Source organism: Pipistrellus hanaki (genome assembly GCF_964339955.1).
Source record: "Pipistrellus hanaki genome assembly, chromosome: 16".
NCBI lineage: Eukaryota > Metazoa > Chordata > Mammalia > Chiroptera > Vespertilionidae > Pipistrellus > Pipistrellus hanaki.
In genome coordinates this window covers 33646830-33667001 of record NC_140518.1, presented here as the reverse complement: position 1 = coordinate 33667001, position 20172 = coordinate 33646830, and the positions used below count along the sequence as shown (strand labels likewise).

The window sequence follows — 20172 nt, the reverse complement described above, 5'->3', positions numbered from 1 at the left end:
AGCGCGCACCACGTGGGCCGGTGACTCTGTCCTTCCCGCAGCGGCCGCGGCGAGCAGGGCACTCGGGTTAGTGGCGCGGCGGGCGGCGCGGACAGCTGAGCCGGACGCCGGATCCCGCCGCCATGGTCATCAAGACGGACGAGTTGCCGGCGGCCGCCCCGGCTGACAGTGCCCGGGAGCCCAGTTCTCAGGCTGGTGGCAAAGGGCGGCCAGGTTCGACCGGTGAGCGGGGCTGGGGCCGGCGGGGAGCCAGGAAGGGTGGGCTGCCCTGGGCCGAGCGGGCGGGCTGGTTCCGGGTTCCGAGGGGACCGCCGCCTTCCCTCCGCGCCGGGGTGGGTGGCATCTCGCCGGGCCCTCTACCCTGAAGGTCACCTTTCCTAACGCCCCCAGCTGCGGCCCGGGCTTCGCACGTGGGGTCCCAGAGAGGGCTGCGGCGGCGGGGACACTCGCGTCAAGTCGCGGGGACACGTGCGCGCACACGCGGTTTCGGGGTGCGCCGCCGCCGCCGCCGCAGGTGGATAGAATCGGCGGCCCCACCCCCTCTGTGCCCCGGCACTGGGGAACCCTCAGGTCTGGGGTCATTGACACTTGCTCCTTCAGGCACCCCTCCACGTCAGGATCCCAAGCGTACCCTGTGCACACCCTGCAGTCCTGCAAGGAAGGCTGCACTTGGCACTTCCAGGCTTGGTCTGCGGGAAGAGCGGTAGTTAGGATGAGTATTGCGAGGGGGTTTCTCTGGTTCATTCTCAGAAGGAAGGCTTTAACCCCAGGTGTTCACGCTCTGCTCTCGGCCGGGTTAGGGAAGGGCCTGGTCGGCGGACCAGGGGGGTCTGCCTGTGTATGGGACCAAAGCCAAGCGCCTTGGCAGGAAGAGGTGTTTGTGCCAGAACTTGATCATTAACCCGCCTTATTGCGAAAAGTGGGTCGGCCCACAGTTGCAGTTTTTAAGGCAAAGGTCATTGGTGTGGAGTGGAGCTCCCCGCGCTTCCCCAGGGGACCGTGTGATGGTGGTGTTGGGAGTGGCCGCAGCAAGCTCCATTTCTCCTGGGCCTCTCTCTTCCCTTCCATCATGTCTCCGAGTCTAGCCTTGAGGCCGGAGCTCCATCCCAGCCAGTCAGTTGTCATCTTTCAATCTTCCTCAGAGGCTCAGGGCTGCACTCTGGTCCCTGTCTGCCCTGGGTGGTCCTGGGAGGCCAGAATTACCCATATTTCCCGTTCTCCCTCCCCCCACCCCAACTCTCCTCAACAGGACTTGTCATTTTCATTTTCCTTCCCAGCTTCTGGTGAGTCAGGGTGGGCACAGTGTTAGGCAAGCTCTTTGATACCCGAAACACCTGTTTGCCTTGTGGTTGGGGATGGGTACTTAGGCAGCTTTGCCGATTGCCTAGACCTGGCCAAGGTTTGAGCTGATGGACAGGCGCTTTGCCCTGATGTGGCTCTGACTAGAGGGGCCAGACAGGAGGAGGTGCAAAGGAGGGGCTGGCTGATTTCCCCTCCAGCAAAGAGACCCGAAGAGAGGAAGTGACTTGCCCAAGGTCACACAGCGGTTTAGCTGCTGAGAGCATTTGGCTTTGCAGCTCAAGGCCAGCATGCCAAGGCTGCCCTGCCTGTCCCAGGAGAAGGTGGGCCATGCATGCTGATTGGGACCATGTGCTGTGAATGAGGGCTAAGGAGGGAAGTCTGGTGGAGGATTTCTCTGAGGGTCTGAGTGAAGTCCCTGCTCAGCTGTCTGCTGAGAGGCCCTGTCTGGAGCCACCTGAGCCAGGGGAGGGGCGCAGCTGCTCATTTTGGGGAAACTGGGAGCATACTAGCAGGTGGAACAGTGGCTCCCCAAGTCTCTGGAAAGCTCGTTAGAGATAGGTAGAACTTGAATTACAGCCTGCCTGACTCGATTCAGAGAAGGAGGGGGCACCCCAGCAGGCGCCTTACCTTAGGACCCAGCTCTGGAAGGCTCCCCAGTCTCCTTGAAGAGGTGATCTGGGCCTTTCTTGGGGGTTGGGGGGAGCGAAGGTCAGTTACCTTCTTGGGAATAAAGCTACTTTTAGAGGTTAAGAGAACAGGCAGGTTTTTCAAGTTCACAGTGGTGTGTCTAGTTCCTTCTGCTTAGGGGAGGGCTCCTTGGAGTTGGGGCCCAGAGCTAAGAAGGCCTGGCAGACTGGGGAGGAGTTTGGGGGCTCAGAGGAGCTTCCTGATAGGACCCCGAAGTTCTCCTGGGTAGGTCAGAGTGGAGTAGCTTGAGGAGCACTGCACTGTCCCCAGTTCCTGCAGGCCTGCTTCCGGGCTGGGGCACAGGAAGGAGGAGACAGGTGGCCACATCCTGGGGGCCTTCTACAGGTGCTCCCTGCCCTCACCCCTTTCCCTTGGAGACCGAGGTCCCTGGGTTGGCGCGCTGTGTCTTTTGGGGCCTTACTTCCTGCTGGAGCCTCACCTGCTAAGGCCGTGGCTGGGGCGGGGCCTGGCCCTGGCACAGTCTACTGAGTGAGGCCATGCCAGGCTGGGGAAGGCACACACAGGCCACCCGAGACGGCCTAGTTTCCTTTCTAACCCCTCCTTTCTGCTGCCCATGGGGTCCCCTGCTTCCAGGCCAGGGCAGGGCCACGCTTTATCTAATCATTCTGATCTGGCCAGTGAAAACGGGGGTGGGGTGGGGTGGGGTATGTATGCAGTGACATTTGGGCACCTTTTCCCCTTTCCCTAAAGCCCAAATACTCAGGGATGCTCCCTGAGATGAGGAAACACTGGCCCAGGGGTGTAGAGATGGAGGAGAGGGTTTAAGAGCTTATGGCCGGAGATGGATGTGCGTCCTGGGCTGAGGCCTGGAGGAGAAAGGAGTACCGGTGGGTGCTGCAGCCTTGGGGAGTGGCACTCAGAGGCAGGAGCTTGGGCATCTGACAGACCTGGGCGACCTGGGCTTTTGGTGTGTGTTTTGACCTGGCTTGGCTGCCTGTGCCTCTGTGACCTTGGGCAGCTTGCTCACCAGTCATCTGGAACCTCAGTTTCACCAAGTGAGATGGACTGGCCAAGCTGATGAGGGAACTGCTGTGGGCCGGGCCTACAGCGAGCATTAGCTTTGTGGTGACCGGAAGAATGGAGGTGGTTGTCCCTGCCGCCGCCTGCCCCACTCCCTTCTCCAGGGGGTTAGGGTGTGTTTGGGAAGGAAGGTAGGATAGGAGGGCCTCTGCCAGGGTCTGGCCCTTAGCACCATCGGGTGTGTGCAGGCTGAACACTTGGTGGGGGCTATGGAGAGGCTGAGGGCCTGGCCCCCGCTGGGCCGTCAGGGCCACCTGGGATGGGACTGGCCTGGAGGGAAGAGGGCTGGAGTGAGTCTGGTTCCCCGCCCCCGCCTGGTTAGTATGGATGCCGGAGCGGCTCTGGCTGGGCCGTGGCAACAAGTCAGAGGCCTGGGAAGGCGCCGTGCGAGGCCGGGCATGTTTTCTCCACATGCTCCCTCCACAGCCGAACAGCCTTGGCCTCTCGCTGCCAGCTCCGTGTCCCTCCCCGCGGGAGAGACTTGGTTTTCTCCTGGCAGAGCAGGGGCTGCTGGGAAGGGAAGGCAGAGCCTGCCAGCTTCTTGGGAGAGCTGGAGGCCTGGGGCACGGGTGCAGTTGATCTCTGGGAGACTGGGAGCCCATCCCTCCTCCCACCAGAACCAGTGACTCTCAGGAAGGGTCACCTGCAGGGGGCAGCATGAAGAGGCCCCAGCTGCCCCTTGACCCAGGAGGCAAGCAGGGTCTCAGCGGCTGGGACTGGTAGACGGGGTAGTCACCTCATGGCCTGGGCCTGGGCCTGGGTCTGCACCAGCTGTTGCCGGCAGCTGGCTGAAGCAGTCCTGCCCACCCCTACTGGGGTTGGGACCGAGGAGAGGACCCCCTTGCTGGGCCCTGCCAGCCAGTCTCCAAGGCCCTCGGTCCTGAAGGGCCCAGGTACCCCAAATGCTGGGTTCTCCTGTCCCCCTAACAGCTTTGGCAGTAGTGACCCCCTTTCAAGGGGGTGCAGGGAGGTGGGTCTGAGTGCCGGTAGCAGCTCCAGCCGGGGTCCTGGAGCCACCAGGGCCTCCTGTCCCACAGCTGTCCTTCTGGCCGACCTTGAGCAGGATTCAAGGCAGGGGAAGTGTGCCCTTCCCAGGGCCGCCCCGGCAGGCCTGGCCCCGCTGAAACCCGAAGCCAGCCAGAGCTCCGGTCCCGCGCCGACCAGCTGCATGGGGGCAAGGGTAGTGGCAGAGGCCGGAGTAAGGGACACAGAGTGTGCCGGGCCTGAGCCGGAGAGCCGGCTGCCTGGCTGCGATGGCGGTCAAGAGACTCCAGAGTCGAGGAGAGGCCAGCCGCTGACTGTACCAGGTGGGCTGTTGGGGGCAGTGAGCCAGGTGGGCAGCCTCTTGTGGGGAGACCACTTGGCCTTCATCTAGTCTAATCTCCCTAGCTACCTCCAGGATTCCTTAGGAAGGAGGAAGGGTGGGTCTCCCTGTCCTGGGGGTGGAGGTCCCTGGGAACCAGCCACATTCCTTTGAAATCTGATAGGGGATTGGGTACCCCCCTGGGGTGGGAACCGGGTGCCGGGTGCCTTCTGGGCAGGCTCCCTGGGCTGCAGGAGTGGGAGCTGTAGCCATCCTGTCTTCCTTGCCCTCCTCCCTGTCCTCCCCGCCTGGGCTCAGAGCGCAGGCTACCTGTCTGGGTTGGACCCCTGATTTCCCACTTGTGGGGTCTCCGACCTCAAGGCTGCTGTTCCCTATTTGGTGAGAGCTCTTCCTTTATCTCTTCTCATCCTGGGGGCTCACCAGCCTGCAAAGTTTTCCTCAGACACTCAGTTGGGGGAAGTGCCTCCTGATATCTTCTGCCATCTCTCGATCTGCCTTTTGAAAGCTGACCAACCACTGCCCTTCTCCCCGCCCTCCACGTCTGCTTCGTCATAGCCAAGTTCTCCCTTTGGTTCTGGCTGCTCACTTTCTAGGGGCTTGGGGTTTCGCTGCACTGTGCACTCCCTGGAAGGAGAGGTCCTTGTATGTCCTTGTGGTTCTCGGGAGTTTCATTTCTGGCTGGGAGAGGTGTGCTGGGGATGGGGACTGAGGGACGGTGGTCACTGAAGGTGGCTAGGGTGGAGGGCAGTGTGGCGGCGTGGTGGTGCAAGAATCCAGAGTTCACTCTTGTCTCTTGACCTTGGACAAGGCTCTGAACTTTTCTGGGCCTCATGCATCCTAATTTGGGGGGAGGAGGAGGAGACTGTATCTGAGCTCCTAGTGGTACTGTTTTTCACTAAGTTGAGGGGACCTAGGGAAGAGGGAGTGGCTTCCTGTGATGTCCCCCTGGCCTGCCCTTCAGTGCTGGGCTTGTCTCCTTTCCCACGAGCCCTGTTCCACGTTTCTGTGGGTCTCCGTAGGGTCCATTCAGCTCTGGGGAAATGCACCTCAGCCCCATTCCTAACAGCTGGGTAGGAAGAGGAGGGGCGGGGCGGGGTGGAATGGGCTGAATCCAGGGCAGGGCTGGGTGAGCTGACCTGTCTGGAGCTCCAGGCAAGCCCGGGGCCAGTTTGGCTGCCAGGCAGACCCTGGGTGGAGAGGCTCCTGGGCCCAGAGAGCACCCGGCAGCGCTGGGTTCTGCTGGAGGGTTTCTGTGAGGCCTCTGCCCCCCAGGAGGCCGGAGGCTCTCCTTTGTCCCCCTTAGTACTTGGGTACAAATAGAAGGTTTTGTCACCTCTTCCCCCTCTCTCAGCAGCATGTGAGTTGGGAGTTTTTCACAAATACTCAACTCAACTACCTGCTTACAGTAATTAATTCGGTGTATCTCTATTGGGCCCGGGCAAGACAGAAGGAGGAAGATAGAGAGTTGGTGTGAGCAGCCACCCAGAGTGCAGCAGATCAAGAGCCTGGGAGGTGGGGATAAAGGGAGGTGCTAATCCTTCAGAGAAGAGGGTTCATTTCACTTCGCTCTCATTGAATGAGTAGGGGCTTGCCCACTGGAATGTGATCTGGGGGCAGAAGGAGCAGAGGCACAGGTGGGAGCTAAGATGTGAGGCCTATTCTCAGGCTCCTGAATGGGTTGGTGTAGCTACACTTTGACAGAGAGAGCTGGCGGGAGCTGACGGAAGGCTGTGCCTGGGAGTGTGGCCCGAGAAGCTTGGGTCTGTGGGCAGGGGAGCATTGAGAGCTCCGAGCAGCGCTCCTGAAAAAGGGGAGATGGCCTGTGCCAGCGCCGCGCCGGAGCCACAGCGTGCCTGGTGGAGACTGGCCCGGTGACTAGATTGGGGTCGTGGATATTCATGGAGCAGGGGCCGGTTTGTGGAGGAAGAGGAATTCCATGCTGATGAGATGGTCTTTGGTGATGCCTGAGGGATGGCCACTTTGAAATGCTTGAGCAAGGCCTAAATTGGCCATCTAAGCTCTGAGGCCTCAAGGCACTTGAAACATGGGAGAGGGAGAGCTGAGAGTGAGGGGAGGCGGTGGGACTGCTGGAAGACGATGGGGCCGGAGAGGGGCATCAGGGAAGAGGAGGAGGAAGAGCTGGGAGGAGCTGCTGAGAGAAGCTGGGCACATTAAGGCCAGAGGACCCTGGGGTTGGGCTCTCAGAGTGGCGTGGTACCTCTGGGGAGAGTGGCTTGGATAAGCGTGCTCAGAGGAAAGCTGGGCTGGTGGACTGAGGAGCAAATGGGAGGGAGGACCCGGGGTGTGGAAGGTTCCAGAAGTGGCCTGCAGGTGGAAGTTGTGTGCTCATGGTGAGGTGGGACTAGGACTGAGTCTCGGGAGAACAGGCAGGCACCACCCGATAGGACATGTGCCCACCCTGGTGGGTGAGGTGGATACCCCCTCTGACCAGCGAGGCCCATCTCGCTCAGCTCCTTCATTGTTGCCCACAGAGCTGCCGTCAGTCATGCTGCTGAATGGGGACTGTCCGGAGAGCCTGAAAAAGGAAGAGGGGTGCACCGAACCGCCCCAGGAAAATGGGCTGGATGAGGCTGAGCCGGGAGAGGAAACCACTGGGCAGGAGGTCATTGTCATTCAGGACACCGGCTTTACCGTGAAGATCCTGGCCCCGGGGATTGAGCCCTTCTCCCTGCAGGTGAGAAGTGGAGAGGAGCTGAGACCAAGCCCCAGGTCTCCTTGGGAGGACAAGGGTGGGAAGACAAGCCTTGCCTTTGCTCGTCCTGGCCCTTGTTGTAGGCGGAAACCTACCTGTGCCTCGCCCAAGGTCACCCAGCTGACCCAGTGGATGTGGGGATCGGGTTCCCGTCATTGTCCCATTGTTGGGGGGAGCTTCCGGCTGGGACTGTTGGGGAGAGGTGTGGTGGTGGCTGGGTGGTGGTGGGGTTCCAGGGCTCCCAGGCCTCTGCTTTCTTCTCTCAGGGTGTGTCTTTACCGTTTGCCTGAGAGGAGCGTGTATTGGGTGGTCTCCAAGAGCAGAGCCAACCCAGAGGTCTTGCAGAGTGTTAACTCATGGGGGAACCAATGCCCTCTTCTGTACCCAGAGGCTTGAGCCCAGAGCACCCCTTCTTTTTTCTTTTTAATCCTTACCCAAGGCTATTACCACCATTCATTCTTAGAGAGAGTGAAAGGGAGAGAGAAACATTGATGTGAGACACATTGATTGATTGTCTCCCGCACGTACCCCGACCAGGGCCAGGGATCGAACCCATGACCTTTCTGTCTTCTGGCCAACGCTCTAACCACTGAGAAACCAGCCATGACCCAGAGCACCACTACTACTACTACTACTACTACTACTACTACTACTTCTTCTTCTTCTTCTTCTTCTTCTTCTTCTTCTTCTTCTTCTTCTTCTTCTTCGTTTTAAAATATATTCAATATTTATTGAATATATTAATATTTATTTATCTCTATAAATAAATCAATATTTATTGATTTTTTATAGAGAGATAGAGAATTAAAAACATCGATGAGAGAAAGACATCGATCAGCCACCTCCTGCACATCCTCTACTGGGGACATGCCCGCAACCAAGGCACATGCCCTTGACCGGAATCGAACCCGGGTCCCTTCAGTCCGCAGACTGATGCTCTATCCACTGAGCCAAACCGGTTTCAGTGGAGAGCACTTCTTGAAAAAGAAAGCCGTTTGCCCTGGGGACCTTGGCATTGGTCAAGGGAGAAAGCAAGATTGCTGTGTTCTTCCCCCACTGTTATCTCCTTCTGCTCAGGGATTGCTCAACTGCAGGAGTAGTTTAGGCCTGAGGGTAATGGGGCCAGACTGTGTCCTGAACGTGTGAATAGATCCTGTTCACACGCACATAGGTGTAGATAGGAATGTATGTGCGGACAGGCTTGGAGTTTACAAGCCAAACGGTGGGAAAGTGAATATTTGGAGCATTGATTCTAGGGACCCAGGTACCTTAGGCTGTGAAAGTGGAATGTCCTCACCAGGGCTTTTCTCTGGCAGGTGTCCCCTCAGGAGATGGTCCAGGAGATCCACCAGGTGCTCATGGACCGTGAAGACACGTGTCATCGCACCTGCTTCTCGCTGCACCTGGATGGCAACATGCTGGATCACTTTTCAGAGCTGCGCAGCGTCGAGGGGCTGCAGGAGGGCTCGGTGCTACGCGTGGTGGAAGGTTTGTCTGGAAGCCGGGCGGCCTGCCACGGGAGGGCACACAGCGGCAGGGCCAGGCAGTGCTCCACTCACGCTGGCTGGTCACCGAGAGCGTGTGGAGGCTCCGGGGGCATCGGTCTGGGGAGGCAGTACGGAGCCCAGCCTGCTTCTCAGCTGTCACCTGCGCACCCTTCAGCTTCGTGGTTTACATATCAGTCATGATTGAAAACAGAATACCAACCAAAGGCCTGATATCAGTCCAATCAGATTCTATAGAGATAAAATTAAATCTCTCAGGAAACTGAAGTTTGGGAAGTCAGGCCCAGTGTGGAGTGATCAGCTGGTGTGATAAGGATGATTTGCTTATAAAAACAAAAGCTTCTATGCACTTGGCTTTCCTGAGGAGAAGGGCTCAGAGGGTCCAGGTGTGTCAGCTCATTAAGAGGAAATGTGGAAAAAAATGTAGGCCAGCTGTACCCAAACTTGCTTGGTCATGGAAGCTCTCTCCTCCCCACAGTGAGCCCCCATTAATGTTTCACAAAACACGTACTGGGGAGCAGTGTTGTGATCCGGATCCTGTTGGTTTCAGGGCGCCCCTGGGTGAGGGCTGCCGGGGCCCAGCAGTCTGCGGGCTGCTCACCCTGACACTGTGAGCAGAGCGGGGGCTTTGTGGGCTCCCCGAGGCCTGTGTGCACTTCCGGAGGCATTTCTGTGCCTTTTGGCAGAAGGTTCTCTGCAAACAAGGATTCCTGCCAACCAGCAGGCAGGTGTGTGTGTGTGTGTGTGTGTGTGTGTGTGTGTGGAAATCAGAGCTCCAGACTATGAGTTTATAATGGAGCTTGTAAGTGGAAGCTACAATTGAAAAATTAAGACCACGATGGTTGCACCATGCAGCCATCTCTGCGCGGCAGGCGTTGCCGGCAGCAGAGCCCGGGTCACGCCCCGCCGCTTCCCTCCCCACAGAGCCGTACACAGTGCGCGAGGCCCGAATCCACGTGCGCCACGTCCGAGACCTGCTCAAGAGCCTGGACCCGTCCGATGCCTTCAACGGGGTGGACTGCAACTCCTTGTCCTTCCTGAGTGTCTTTACCGACGGCGACCTGGGAGGTGAAGGAGGCATTGGGGCTCAGGTTGGGCAGAGGGGTCAGGAGCAAGGTAGCCAGGGGCTGCCTGGCTGGCGTGGCTCAGTGGTTGAGTGTCAACCTAGGAACCAGGGGACCACGGTTCAATTCCAGGTCAGGGCACATGCCCGGCAGGCTCGGTCCCCAGTGTGGGGTGTGCAGGAGGCAGTCGATCCACCATTGATGTTTCTGTCTCTCTCTCCCTTCCTCTCTGAAATCAATAAAATAAAAGAATAAAAAAGATAGCCAGGGGCTGGGGGAGGTGTTGAGGGCCAAGCCATCTCACCTGGAGAGAGCAGGTCAGAGGCATGCAAGTGGGGCCAATCTAGGTGGGGAAATGGGTGGCCCCTGGGTGGCCCTGTGTTGACCATCAGCCTCGGGTCCCTCAGACAGCGGGAAGCGGAAGAAGGGCATGGAGATGGACCCCATTGACTGCACGCCGCCCGAGTACATCCTTCCGGGGAGCCGGGAGCGGCCGCTGTGTCCCCTGCAGCCTCAGAACCGGGACTGGAAGGTGGGATTCCCCGCGGAGAGCCGGGGGCAGCCTCTGGCAGGGTGGGAGCCGCCGCACCAGGAGGCCGGGCCCCTCACACGCGGCCGTCCCCGCAGCCCCTGCAGTGCCTGAAGGTGCTCACCATGAGCGGCTGGAACCCGCCCCCCGGGAACCGCAAGATGCACGGGGACCTCATGTACCTGTTCGTGATCACGGCCGAGGACCGGCAAGTCAGCATCACCGCGTCCACGCGGGGCTTCTACCTGAACCAGTGAGTCTGTGCGGCCCGTTCGGGGTCCCGGGGCAGCCGCTCGGAGCTCCCTGCACAGTGACCGCCCCCTCCGCAGGTCCACAGCGTATCACTTCAACCCCAAGCCCGCCAGCCCCCGCTTCCTCAGCCATTCCCTGGTGGAGCTGCTGAACCAGATCAGCCCTACCTTCAAAAAGAACTTCGCCGTACTGCAGAAGAAAAGGTAGCGCCTTTGCCTAGTCTCTGCCCCGGTCCCATGGCCCACCAGCCTGAACGCGGGCACGTCCGCCCTCGGGAGCTGTGCCCCCGAGCGCCCCGGAGCCTCCCTGAGGGCGCTGCCAGCCAGGCCTTCGGGGGCAGGTCTCAGGACGGGAGACACCGGAGCTGGTGGGGGCCAGGGCAGGGCTCCGAGTTTGGCGGGCTGCCCATCTCCCCTCCTCTGCCTGCCGCAGGGTCCAGCGCCACCCGTTCGAGAGGATCGCCACCCCGTTCCAGGTGTACAGCTGGACGGCCCCCCAGGCGGAGCACGCCATGGACTGCGTGCGGGCGGAGGACGCCTACACCTCACGGCTGGGCTACGAGGAGCACATTCCTGGACAGGTGCTTGCAGCCTGGCCCTGCCCTCCCCGGGCACCTCCTTCCCCCTTCCTCCCCCTCCAGGCTGGGTTCTGTGCGCCTCCCTGGAAGCTCCATCTGCTTTTCTGTATTGTGCACCTGGGAGCCTGTGGGGCTGTCCATGGGGAAGTGGGGGGAGGAGCTGCCCAGAGCAGATTGTGGGGTACAGGCTGAGCCGTGTCTCCCTCCCTGGTCCCTCTCCAGACCCGGGACTGGAACGAGGAGCTGCAGACCACGAGGGAACTGCCCCGCAAGAACCTGCCCGAGCGGCTGCTTCGAGAAAGAGCCATCTTCAAGGTACCATGTCCCCCGTGTCTGACAGAGCCTCAGACCCACCTGCACCGTTGCTGGGTTTTTTTCTTTTTTGGTTTTCTTCTGGACAGGAAGGAAGAAGAAATGCTTTAAATTCTTTGATAATCTTACCGCCTAGAGGTGGTGATGGTGAAAATAAGATCTAAATGTTTTGGATACTAACTTTACCAGGATCTGTGCCAGGTGTTTCATAGGCATTATCTCCTGTAATCTCTCAGACAACTTGTCAAGTTCCATACTTTTATTGTTGCTGCTTTATAGACAAGAAAATGAGTCCAAGAGGTGACCCGAGTTCACCTGGCACACAATTGGTGGGTCCCACTCCTCGTTAACCGCCAAGTTCTGAAGTCTAAGCATAAGTGATGTTTTTTCAAAAAAAATGGGGTTTCTTGCCCTTTTTCAAATGTGAGGAAACAGCCTAGAGCCCTCGGCCCCCAAGCTAGCCCGCTAGCCTCCCTGACGTGAGCTCGGCCAGGCTGGCCCCTCCCACCCTCTGCCCTGCCCCGCAGGTGCACAGCGACTTCACGGCAGCGGCCACAAGGGGCGCCATGGCAGTCATCGACGGCAACGTGATGGCCATCAACCCCAGCGAGGAGACCAGGATGCAGATGTTCATCTGGAACAACATCTTCTTCAGCCTGGGCTTCGACGTCCGCGACCACTACAAGGACTTCGGCGGGGACGTGGCGGCCTATGTGGCGCCCGCCAACGACCTGAACGGCGTGCGCACGTACAACGCGGTGGACGTGGAGGGGCTGTACACGCTGGGCACGGTGGTGGTGGACTACCGCGGCTACCGCGTCACCGCCCAGTCCATCATCCCCGGCATCCTGGAGCGGGACCAGGAGCAGAGCGTCATCTACGGCTCCATCGACTTCGGCAAGACGGTGGTGTCGCACCCGCGCTACCTGGAGCTGCTGGAACGCACCAGCCGGCCCCTCAAGATCCTGCGGCACCGCGTGCTCAACGACCGCGACGAGGAGGTGGAGCTCTGCTCCTCCGTGGAGTGCAAGGGCATCATCGGCAACGACGGGCGCCACTACATCCTCGACCTGCTCCGCACCTTCCCCCCGGACCTCAACTTCCTCCCGGTGCCCGGCGAGCGGCTGCCCGAGGAGTGCGCCCGCGCCGGCTTCCCCCGCGCCCACCGGCACAAGCTGTGCTGCCTGCGCCAGGAGCTGGTGGACGCCTTCGTGGAGCACAGGTGCGGGCGGGGCCGGTGGGCGGCCGGGCCGGGGCTGCTCAGCGGCGGGTGCTTCTGGGCCGATCCTGAGCGGGGAGTGGCTTTGGGAAGGGGAGACGAGCCGGCCCTGGCCACGGGCATCGCAGACTCGGCTCGGGCCCTACCCACTGTCAGGCTCACAGCCCGGTGCCCAGCTAGGCCGTGGCGCTCAGCCGAAGGGGCTCTGTCCCCTTAGGGAGCATGTGGAAATCGCTGGGGTGTCTGAATCTGCTGCGGGGCGGGGGGAGGCTGTCAGGAGGGGCAGGGGGTGTCAAGGCTGCTGGCATTTAATGCATAAGAGCCACATCGAACGTCCCACACCACGAGTAATTCTCCCTCTCACCGTGCCAGGGGCTTCCTGTCAATCTTGAGAGCCCTGGCTGCGTGGTGAGCCACGCCTTGGCCCGCCCCCCACCCCAGCCGTCCTCTTCCTGTCTGGGAGGATCTGCTGCCGCCTGGGAGAGTTGCTGGGCTGGCATGTGCATGGATGTGTTGGTACTTGCACACGTCAGGCTGTGTTCCCTTGCTGTCCGGGGGTCCAGCCCCTACATCCATTCACCCCAGGAGGCGAGGAGCCGGGCCGGGCTCTGGTCCCAGCAGGCGGCTTGAAGGCCAGGGAAGCGGCCACCGACCCCTTTCCCATCCTGTGCGCCCCCTGTGCTGCTCTCCAGGTACCTCCTCTTCATGAAGCTGGCCGCCCTGCAGCTGATGCAGCAGAAAGCCAGCAAGATGGAGAGCTCCGCCCCGTTGGAAAACGGCGGCCCACCCTCCCCGGAGTCCAAGTCTGAAGACCCTGTGGGGCCCGAGGCGGGGAGTGAGGAGGAGGGAGGCAATGCCAGTGGCCTGGCCAAGGTGAAGGAGCTGGCAGAGACCATCGCCTCAGACGACGGGACAGGTGGGCTGCTGTGGGTGCGGGGAGCCCCGGCCCTGCCCTGGCTGAGGGGCTTGCACGGGCAGCTCCAGAGAGGCCGGCAGGCGGCAGGCACTCATCTGCCATGTCTCCACAGCAGACCCGCGGAGCCGGGAGGTGATCCGCAACGCGTGCAAGGCCGTCGGCTCCATCAGCAGCACGGCCTTCGACGTCCGCTTCAACCCGGACATCTTCTCACCAGGCAGGCGGAGGAGCGGGGTGGGCAGAGTCTGGGGTCACCTTGGGGCCTCAGTGCCGGAGGGCCCTTCCCCGACCGGAACGATGGCATGTGCCTTGCTGCCCCCACCTCCCTTCACCCTGCTCAGCCTGTGCCCCCCCCCCCCGACAGGGGTCCGCTTCCCCGAGTCCTGCCAGGAGGAAGTGCGGGACCAGAAGCAGCTGCTCAAAGACGCCGCTGCCTTCCTGCTCTCCTGCCAGATCCCCGGCTTGGTGAGTCCTGGCTGCAGGGGCGGGGCTGCGGGGCAGGGCTGGCACAGATCTCAGAGGCTTGGGAGACCGTCACGGAGTGACTTCTTTAGGCCTGCTCACTGGAGAGGCAGGCGGGGCACAGTGCTCACCCCGCCTGACCCAGAGCAGACGGGGGGGCCCTGCTCCTCCGCGCGGCCGGCAGTGGGGCCTGGTCCCCTGTGTGACGGATGGCTGACGGGGGCAGGGGGCGCCTGGGAGAGAAGGTGAGGGGTCCTGCCCGCCTCACCCTCCCGAGCTTTCTGTGTAAGCCCCGGGGGTGCCAGGGAGGTTTGCTCCTACGGAGACAGCCCCGTGACCAGCGGTGCTCTTGTCTCAGAACTTGGAGCTGAGCCTGCTGTGCCAGCCACCCCGGCCCCAGGGGTCACCTCCGCTCCTTCCCTCCTGGTCACACAGCTCTCGGGCCATCACCAGCAGGCTCCCCCGTCCCGCTTCCCCACCAAGCGGGCCTGGCAGTCACCCGTTTCCCTGGCTTGCGTGACAGGCTGGGGGCAGGCTCTCACCTCCTTGCCGGTCCTTGCTGCTGCTTTGGCTCCTTCCCTCTTCCCCACGGGGAGCTGGGCTCTGTCCCCTGCTTCCCTTTCGGGGGGCCTGGGAAGCTCAGGGCTGGGCGGGGAGCCTGACGTGCTGCAGCCTGCAGGTGAAGGACTGCACAGACCACGTGGTGCTGCCCATGGACGGGGCCACGCTGTCGGAGGTGATGCGCCAGCGTGGCATCAACATGCGCTACCTGGGCAAGGTGCTGGACCTGGTGCTCCGGAGCCCGGCCCGCGACCAGCTGGACCACATCTACGTGAGTGGCGCTTGGGGCGCGCTCAGGGCCGGAGGGGAGGCCTGGTGCCGCTGGGGCCCCGCGCCAACCGGACTTCCCTCTCGAACCCTTGTAGAAAATTGGCATCGGAGAGCTCATCACCCGGTCTGCCAAGCACATTTTCAAGACGTACTTACAGGTACCCCCTCCCTCCCTCCCAGCCCGGGAGGGTGGGGTCCGGAGGCAGCGCCCTGGGTTGGGGCCCGAGGGCCCTCTTGACTTGGGTCCACACTTGCAGGGAGTCGAACTCTCAGGCCTGTCGGCTGCCATCAGCCACTTCTTGAACTGCTTCCTGAGCTCCTACCCCAACCCTGTGGCCCACCTGCCCGCCGACGAGCTGGTGTCCAAGAAGAGGAACAGGAGGAGGAGGAACCGGCCCCCGGGGGCGGCGGACAACACCGCCTGGGCCGTCATGACCCCCCAGGAGCTCTGGAAGAACATCTGCCAGGAGGCCAAGAACTACTTCGACTTCACCCTCGAGTGGTGCGTGCGCGGCGGGCGGGCGGCGGGCGGCGGGGGAGCGGGGAGCTGCTCGGGGAGCGGGCTGGGCGCCGGGAGCCCTGAGAGCGAGGCGGCGGCTCGGCGGAGCGGCGGCTGCGGAGAAGGGCGGAGTGCGAGCCTCTGCCACTTCTCCCCAGCGAGTCCGTGGACCAGGCCGTGGAGACGTACGGGCTGCAGAAGATAACGCTGCTGCGGGAGATCTCCCTCAAAACCGGCATCCAGGTCGGCGGGGCGGGTCCGGGGGGGGGGGGGGGCCGGCTCTCCCCCAGGGGCTGGAGGTGCTGAGGCTGCCCGTGCATGGGCGCTGGCTGTGCCCCCAGATCCTGCTGAAGGAGTACAGCTTCGACAGCCGCCACAAGCCCGCCTTCACCGAGGAGGACGTGCTCAACATCTTCCCGGTGGTCAAGCACGTCAACCCCAAGGCCTCCGACGCCTTCCACTTCTTCCAGAGCGGGCAGGCCAAAGTACAGCAGGGTGCGTGCCGGGCGTGCCCGGGGGGCGGGCTCTCCCGGCGCGGCCCTGACCCCGCCCCCCCGGCGCCCCGCAGGCTTCCTGAAGGAGGGCTGCGAGCTCATCAACGAGGCCCTGAACCTGTTCAACAACGTGTACGGCGCCATGCACGTGGAGATCTGCGCCTGCCTGCGCCTGCTCGCCCGTCTGCACTACATCATGGGCGACTACGCCGAGGTGGGCCTTCAGCCGAGGCCCGGGGCACATGGCCTTGACCGGAGTGAAACCCAGGACCCTTCAGCCCTGGGCCGATGCTCTATCCAGCGAGCCAAACTGGCTAGGGCTATATATATGGGTTTTTAAAAATTATCACTAATACTTAACTTTTAGCACAATTTGAGATTTATATATGTGTATTTACATAGATTTTGTTAGGAGAAAAGAGGGTTTAAGACAGGTTTTTTAAAGGTGAAATCGTCTCTGAGTGGGGCATAGACTTCATGGTCATAGCAGCTGAGTTTTGACCCCTTCTCTGCTGTCTTTGCGCAGAGGAAGCATAGAAAGTGCAGCCAGTGGGGACCACGGCCAGGCTCCTGTGGGCCCAGAGAGCAGGGTCAGGCAGGTGGTGGGGGGCGGGCACCCGCCCCGATGACAGTACCCACTTCTCCAGGCCCTGAGTAACCAGCAGAAGGCGGTGCTGATGAGCGAGCGAGTGATGGGCATCGAGCACCCCAACACCATCCAGGAATACGTGAGTGGCCCCTGGGCCAGGGGCTGCCGGCTGGGTGGGGCCCGTGGCCAGCCCGGCCTGACACGGCTGCCCCTGCAGATGCACCTGGCCCTGTACTGCTTCGCCAGCAGCCAGCTCTCCACCGCCCTGAGCCTGCTGTACCGCGCCCGCTACCTCACCCTGCTCGTGTTCGGGGAGGACCACCCTGAGATGGCCCTGCTGGACGTGAGTGCCGAGGAGGGGCGGCGGGGCGAGCCTCGGCCCCAGGGAGCGGGAGCTGACCAGGGCCCTCCCGACTGCCCCTAGAACAACATCGGGCTGGTGCTGCATGGGGTGATGGAGTATGACCTCTCGCTGCGCTTCCTGGAGAATGCGCTGGCTGTCAGCACCAAGTACCACGGGCCCAAGTCCCTCAAAGTGGCCCTCAGGTGAGGCTGCCTTGGGTTAGGGGGCGGGGGGCCCGAGCCACAGGGACAAGGTCCCAGGAAGCACCTGGATTGAGCGCAGGCACAGGGCCCAGCGCTGTCCGTCCTCGGTCTGACTCCTGAGGAAGTTCCCTCACCTTCTGTTCCCCCTCAAGTCCTGGGCTTGATGGTCGCCCCGGGTAGATTCCAGGGCAGGACCCAGATTAGTCCGCACCCCCTCGTTAGGCTGCCCGTGCCCCTGCCCACGCCTGTCCTTCCTGTGCCCCACACCACGCTCCCTTAGCCACCATCTCGTCGCACGGGTCTATGAGAGCAAAGCCGAGTTCCGGTCAGCCCTGCAGCACGAGAAAGACGGCTACACCATCTACAAGACCCAGGTGGGCCGCTGCAGGGGCCGGCGGGCGGGGCGGGGCGGGGAGGGCGCAGCAGGGGCTGGGCGCTCAGAAGCCCTGACTCCTGCCTGTGCCGCGCTCGCCGCAGCTGGGCGAGGACCACGAGAAGACCAAGGAGAGCTCCGAGTACCTCAAGTGCCTGACCCAGCAGGCCGTGGCCCTGCAGCGCACCATGAACGAGATCTACCGCAACGGCCCCAGCGCCAACATCCCGCCCCTCAAGGTGTGTCCGGGACAGAGCCGGGGGCCCCTCCCCCCTCCCCGGGCCCTCCCCGTGCCCACCCCGTGGCTCATCCTCCCTGGCACCCTCAGTTCACAGCCCCCAGCATGGCCAGTGTCTTGGAACAGCTCAATGTTATCAACGGCATCCTCTTCATTCCACTCAGGTGAGGCCCGCCTGCACCCGCACCCACTGGGGGACTGGCCTTTGCTTTCTTGGCTTCTGAGCCATAATACACTGGCATGGCTCAGTGCGGGGAAAGACAGCCAGGCGGAGAAGTTCCTCTGAATCCTTCTGGAAACGCTCCGCATCACCGAGCAAACTAACAGCTGTCGTCTTTCCCCTCTTCTTTTACACAAACGTACAGTAGCAAACCATGCACATAGGGCTGTTTCTGCACTTCATGCTTCTTGGCGCTCTTACCAAACCTGTAAGCATGGCTTCATCCTTTCTCTGGCTTCCTGCGATCCCAGTGCAGGCCTGTGCCCCATGAGCAGGCCTCCTGCGGTCTCCCTCCCGTGGGGGCCACGGTTGCAGTCAGTGGCCAGGGAGCGGATCGCGGGCCTCTGTGTGCTGCACACCCTCCCGCCCTCGTTGGTGTGGGCATCGCCTGTGGCCGCCGCCACAGAGGCAGCGCTGGGGGTGACGGAGCCTGGGAGCCAGGCCTCGGCTGAGGGCTCTGGCAGGTGCGTGGAGTTTGCCTTTCAGCGCTTCGGCCTTCCTGCTCTGCGGAGGGAAGGGAAGCCCTTGTTTCTCGCCTGTCTCGCACCGAACAAGCCTCGGAGTCTGATTTTGTCCGGGTTTAAGTTGAAGCAGAGCCAGTGAGGTGATGGGGGGCCTGGGCTCGCTCTGACTCCCGCCCTCACCCCTGTCCTCCTCCTCAGCCAAAAGGACCTGGAGAACCTGAAAGCTGAGGTGGCGCGGCGGCACCAGCTCCAGGAAGCCAGCAGAAACAGGGACAAGGCCGAGGAGCCCACGGCCGCCGAGCCCGAGCCCGAGCCCGCGGGGGCCCCCGAGGACGCGGCTGCCCAGCCCCAGGCCGCCAAGGACCCTCCTCCCCCCGGCCTGCAGGGGTAGAAAGGGAGAGACAGATGGACAGTCAGCTGCCCCATTACCCAGGGATCCAGACTCCAGGAGGAGGGGGCACGCCCTGCAGAGCCGGAGAGGAAGCGAGTCCCTGTTCTTCCACATTTCCAACCCCACCCCTCCCCCCAGCATCCTCCTGGGATCCTGGCCTGGCCTGTCCGCCCCCGAGAGATGTGTTTGCACTGGTTCAATGGGAATGTCGATGCAGAGCCTAACTGAAGACACATGAGTGGAGTGTGTGGGCATCAGTTCCCAGCTGGGACAGGTGCCCCTCAGGCGCCCCGTCCTGGAGCAGGTGTGTGCGAGCGTGTCCATGCCCGTGAGCGTCTTGATCTGTCCTTCCTAACTTGTATATAGCCCGAGTCGGTTCGGAGTGGGTGACGTGCAGATGCGATTTCTCAGGTCATTTGTATGTTTGACATTACGGCTGCTGCTTCTGCTGCCACTACCCCTGGCCCCAGCCTGGCTAAAAGTCCAGGTTGGAAGCCGAAAGAGGGGTGCTTTTCTGTGTCCTGGGATGGGGAGTCAGCTCTGTGGCAGGGCTGGGGTGCACTTTAGCTCTGTGGCAAGGTGAGAGCTGCAGTGGCTTTACTAGTCATGGTTGGGCCTGGCCTGGCTGTGCTTGGGGAAGGCAGGGTGGACAGTGGTGGTTCCCAGATACCCCTGTGCCCAGCCCCCTGGTCTGCCTCTCTGCTCCTGGGGAGACCTTGGGGGCTGCAGTCTGAATGTATTCTTCTCACCACTTTAACCTGAGCTGCCTAACGCACAGTGGGAGCGGGTAGGGAACGGGCCTGGGGGAACCGGGCTGAATCACGGGTTCTGGGGGTGAGTGACCAGGTACAGGGGTGATTGCCACTGGTTTGTGGAGCCCAGCTCCCTACCTGGTCCTGGCCACACAAGCACCTTCAACAACAGGGAGTACCTCTGGGCGTGGGGGTGGGGAGGCACCAAAGGTGGTGGCCCCACAGGCCCGCTGCTCCCTCTCCCGCCTGCCTGTGCTGCTTCTGTGCCTGCTGTTGGGGGCCTGACTGTGGGGGAGCCTTTCCAGGGGTAGGACCTCTGCCTGGGGGAGCTGCTTATGGGTATGGTCTGTCCAAACACCTTGTTTCAAAGGGAGTGGGCGTGAGCTAGGAATCGGAGCATCCCCACAGCTGATCAAGAACTTTTTCTTGTTTTTAAACCATCACGTCTTCATTTCACATTGGAATAAAGTGAGTTTTTGAAACCTACTGCCCTAGCCCATCCTGTGTGTTCTGTTCCTGTCTTAAGTGATGGGGAGTGTTGTCAGAAATGTTACTAGTGAGAGTGTAAAGCACTCGAATGTGTGAAAATTCGGTCAAATTCAAAGTTATCGTCGTCATTTAAGTGGGAGGAAAGGGGGTGGAGTCGCAGGCACCGGGGCAGGGTTTTTGCCTGGCCGCCAGTCACTAACCCAGGAGAGTGGCTCACAGATGAATAGCGAGCCCTCCTCCATGGAGTTTCCTGTGACACAGGCTGGAGTGGAGGCCGGATGGACGGAAGGGTGCATAAGGTGGCCCAGGCCTTGGGCTGGCCTGATAGGTCACTGAGCACCGAACTGCAGGCATCTGTCTTGTCCCTTTGAGTAGGGAGGACT

General features: G+C 61.5%; 1 protein-coding gene across 5 annotated transcripts; it reads left to right on the top strand.

The window, feature by feature from the left end:
- CLUH (clustered mitochondria homolog) lies at window positions 1-19786 on the top strand. 5 transcript variants are annotated; one of them, XM_084863138.1, is made up of 26 exons: window positions 2-213; window positions 6847-7049; window positions 8384-8555; window positions 9497-9640; window positions 10044-10168; window positions 10264-10418; window positions 10495-10620; window positions 10850-10997; window positions 11217-11309; window positions 11834-12528; window positions 13218-13441; window positions 13554-13658; window positions 13806-13906; window positions 14583-14735; window positions 14830-14892; window positions 14992-15236; window positions 15392-15476; window positions 15575-15728; window positions 15802-15941; window positions 16375-16455; window positions 16534-16659; window positions 16741-16862; window positions 17143-17236; window positions 17340-17474; window positions 17564-17637; window positions 18356-19786. In XM_084863138.1, the coding sequence occupies exons 1-26, from the start codon at window positions 123-125 to the stop codon at window positions 18546-18548; spliced, it is 4047 nt and encodes a 1348-aa protein (XP_084719264.1). In that variant the 5' UTR covers window positions 2-122; the 3' UTR covers window positions 18549-19786. The 5 variants fall into 5 exon arrangements, with proteins under 5 accessions (XP_084719266.1, XP_084719265.1, XP_084719264.1 ...); XM_084863137.1 differs by having other exon boundaries at window positions 2-222; window positions 13557-13658; XM_084863136.1 differs by having other exon boundaries at window positions 2-222.
- Window positions 19787-20172: the final 386 nt, after the last annotated feature.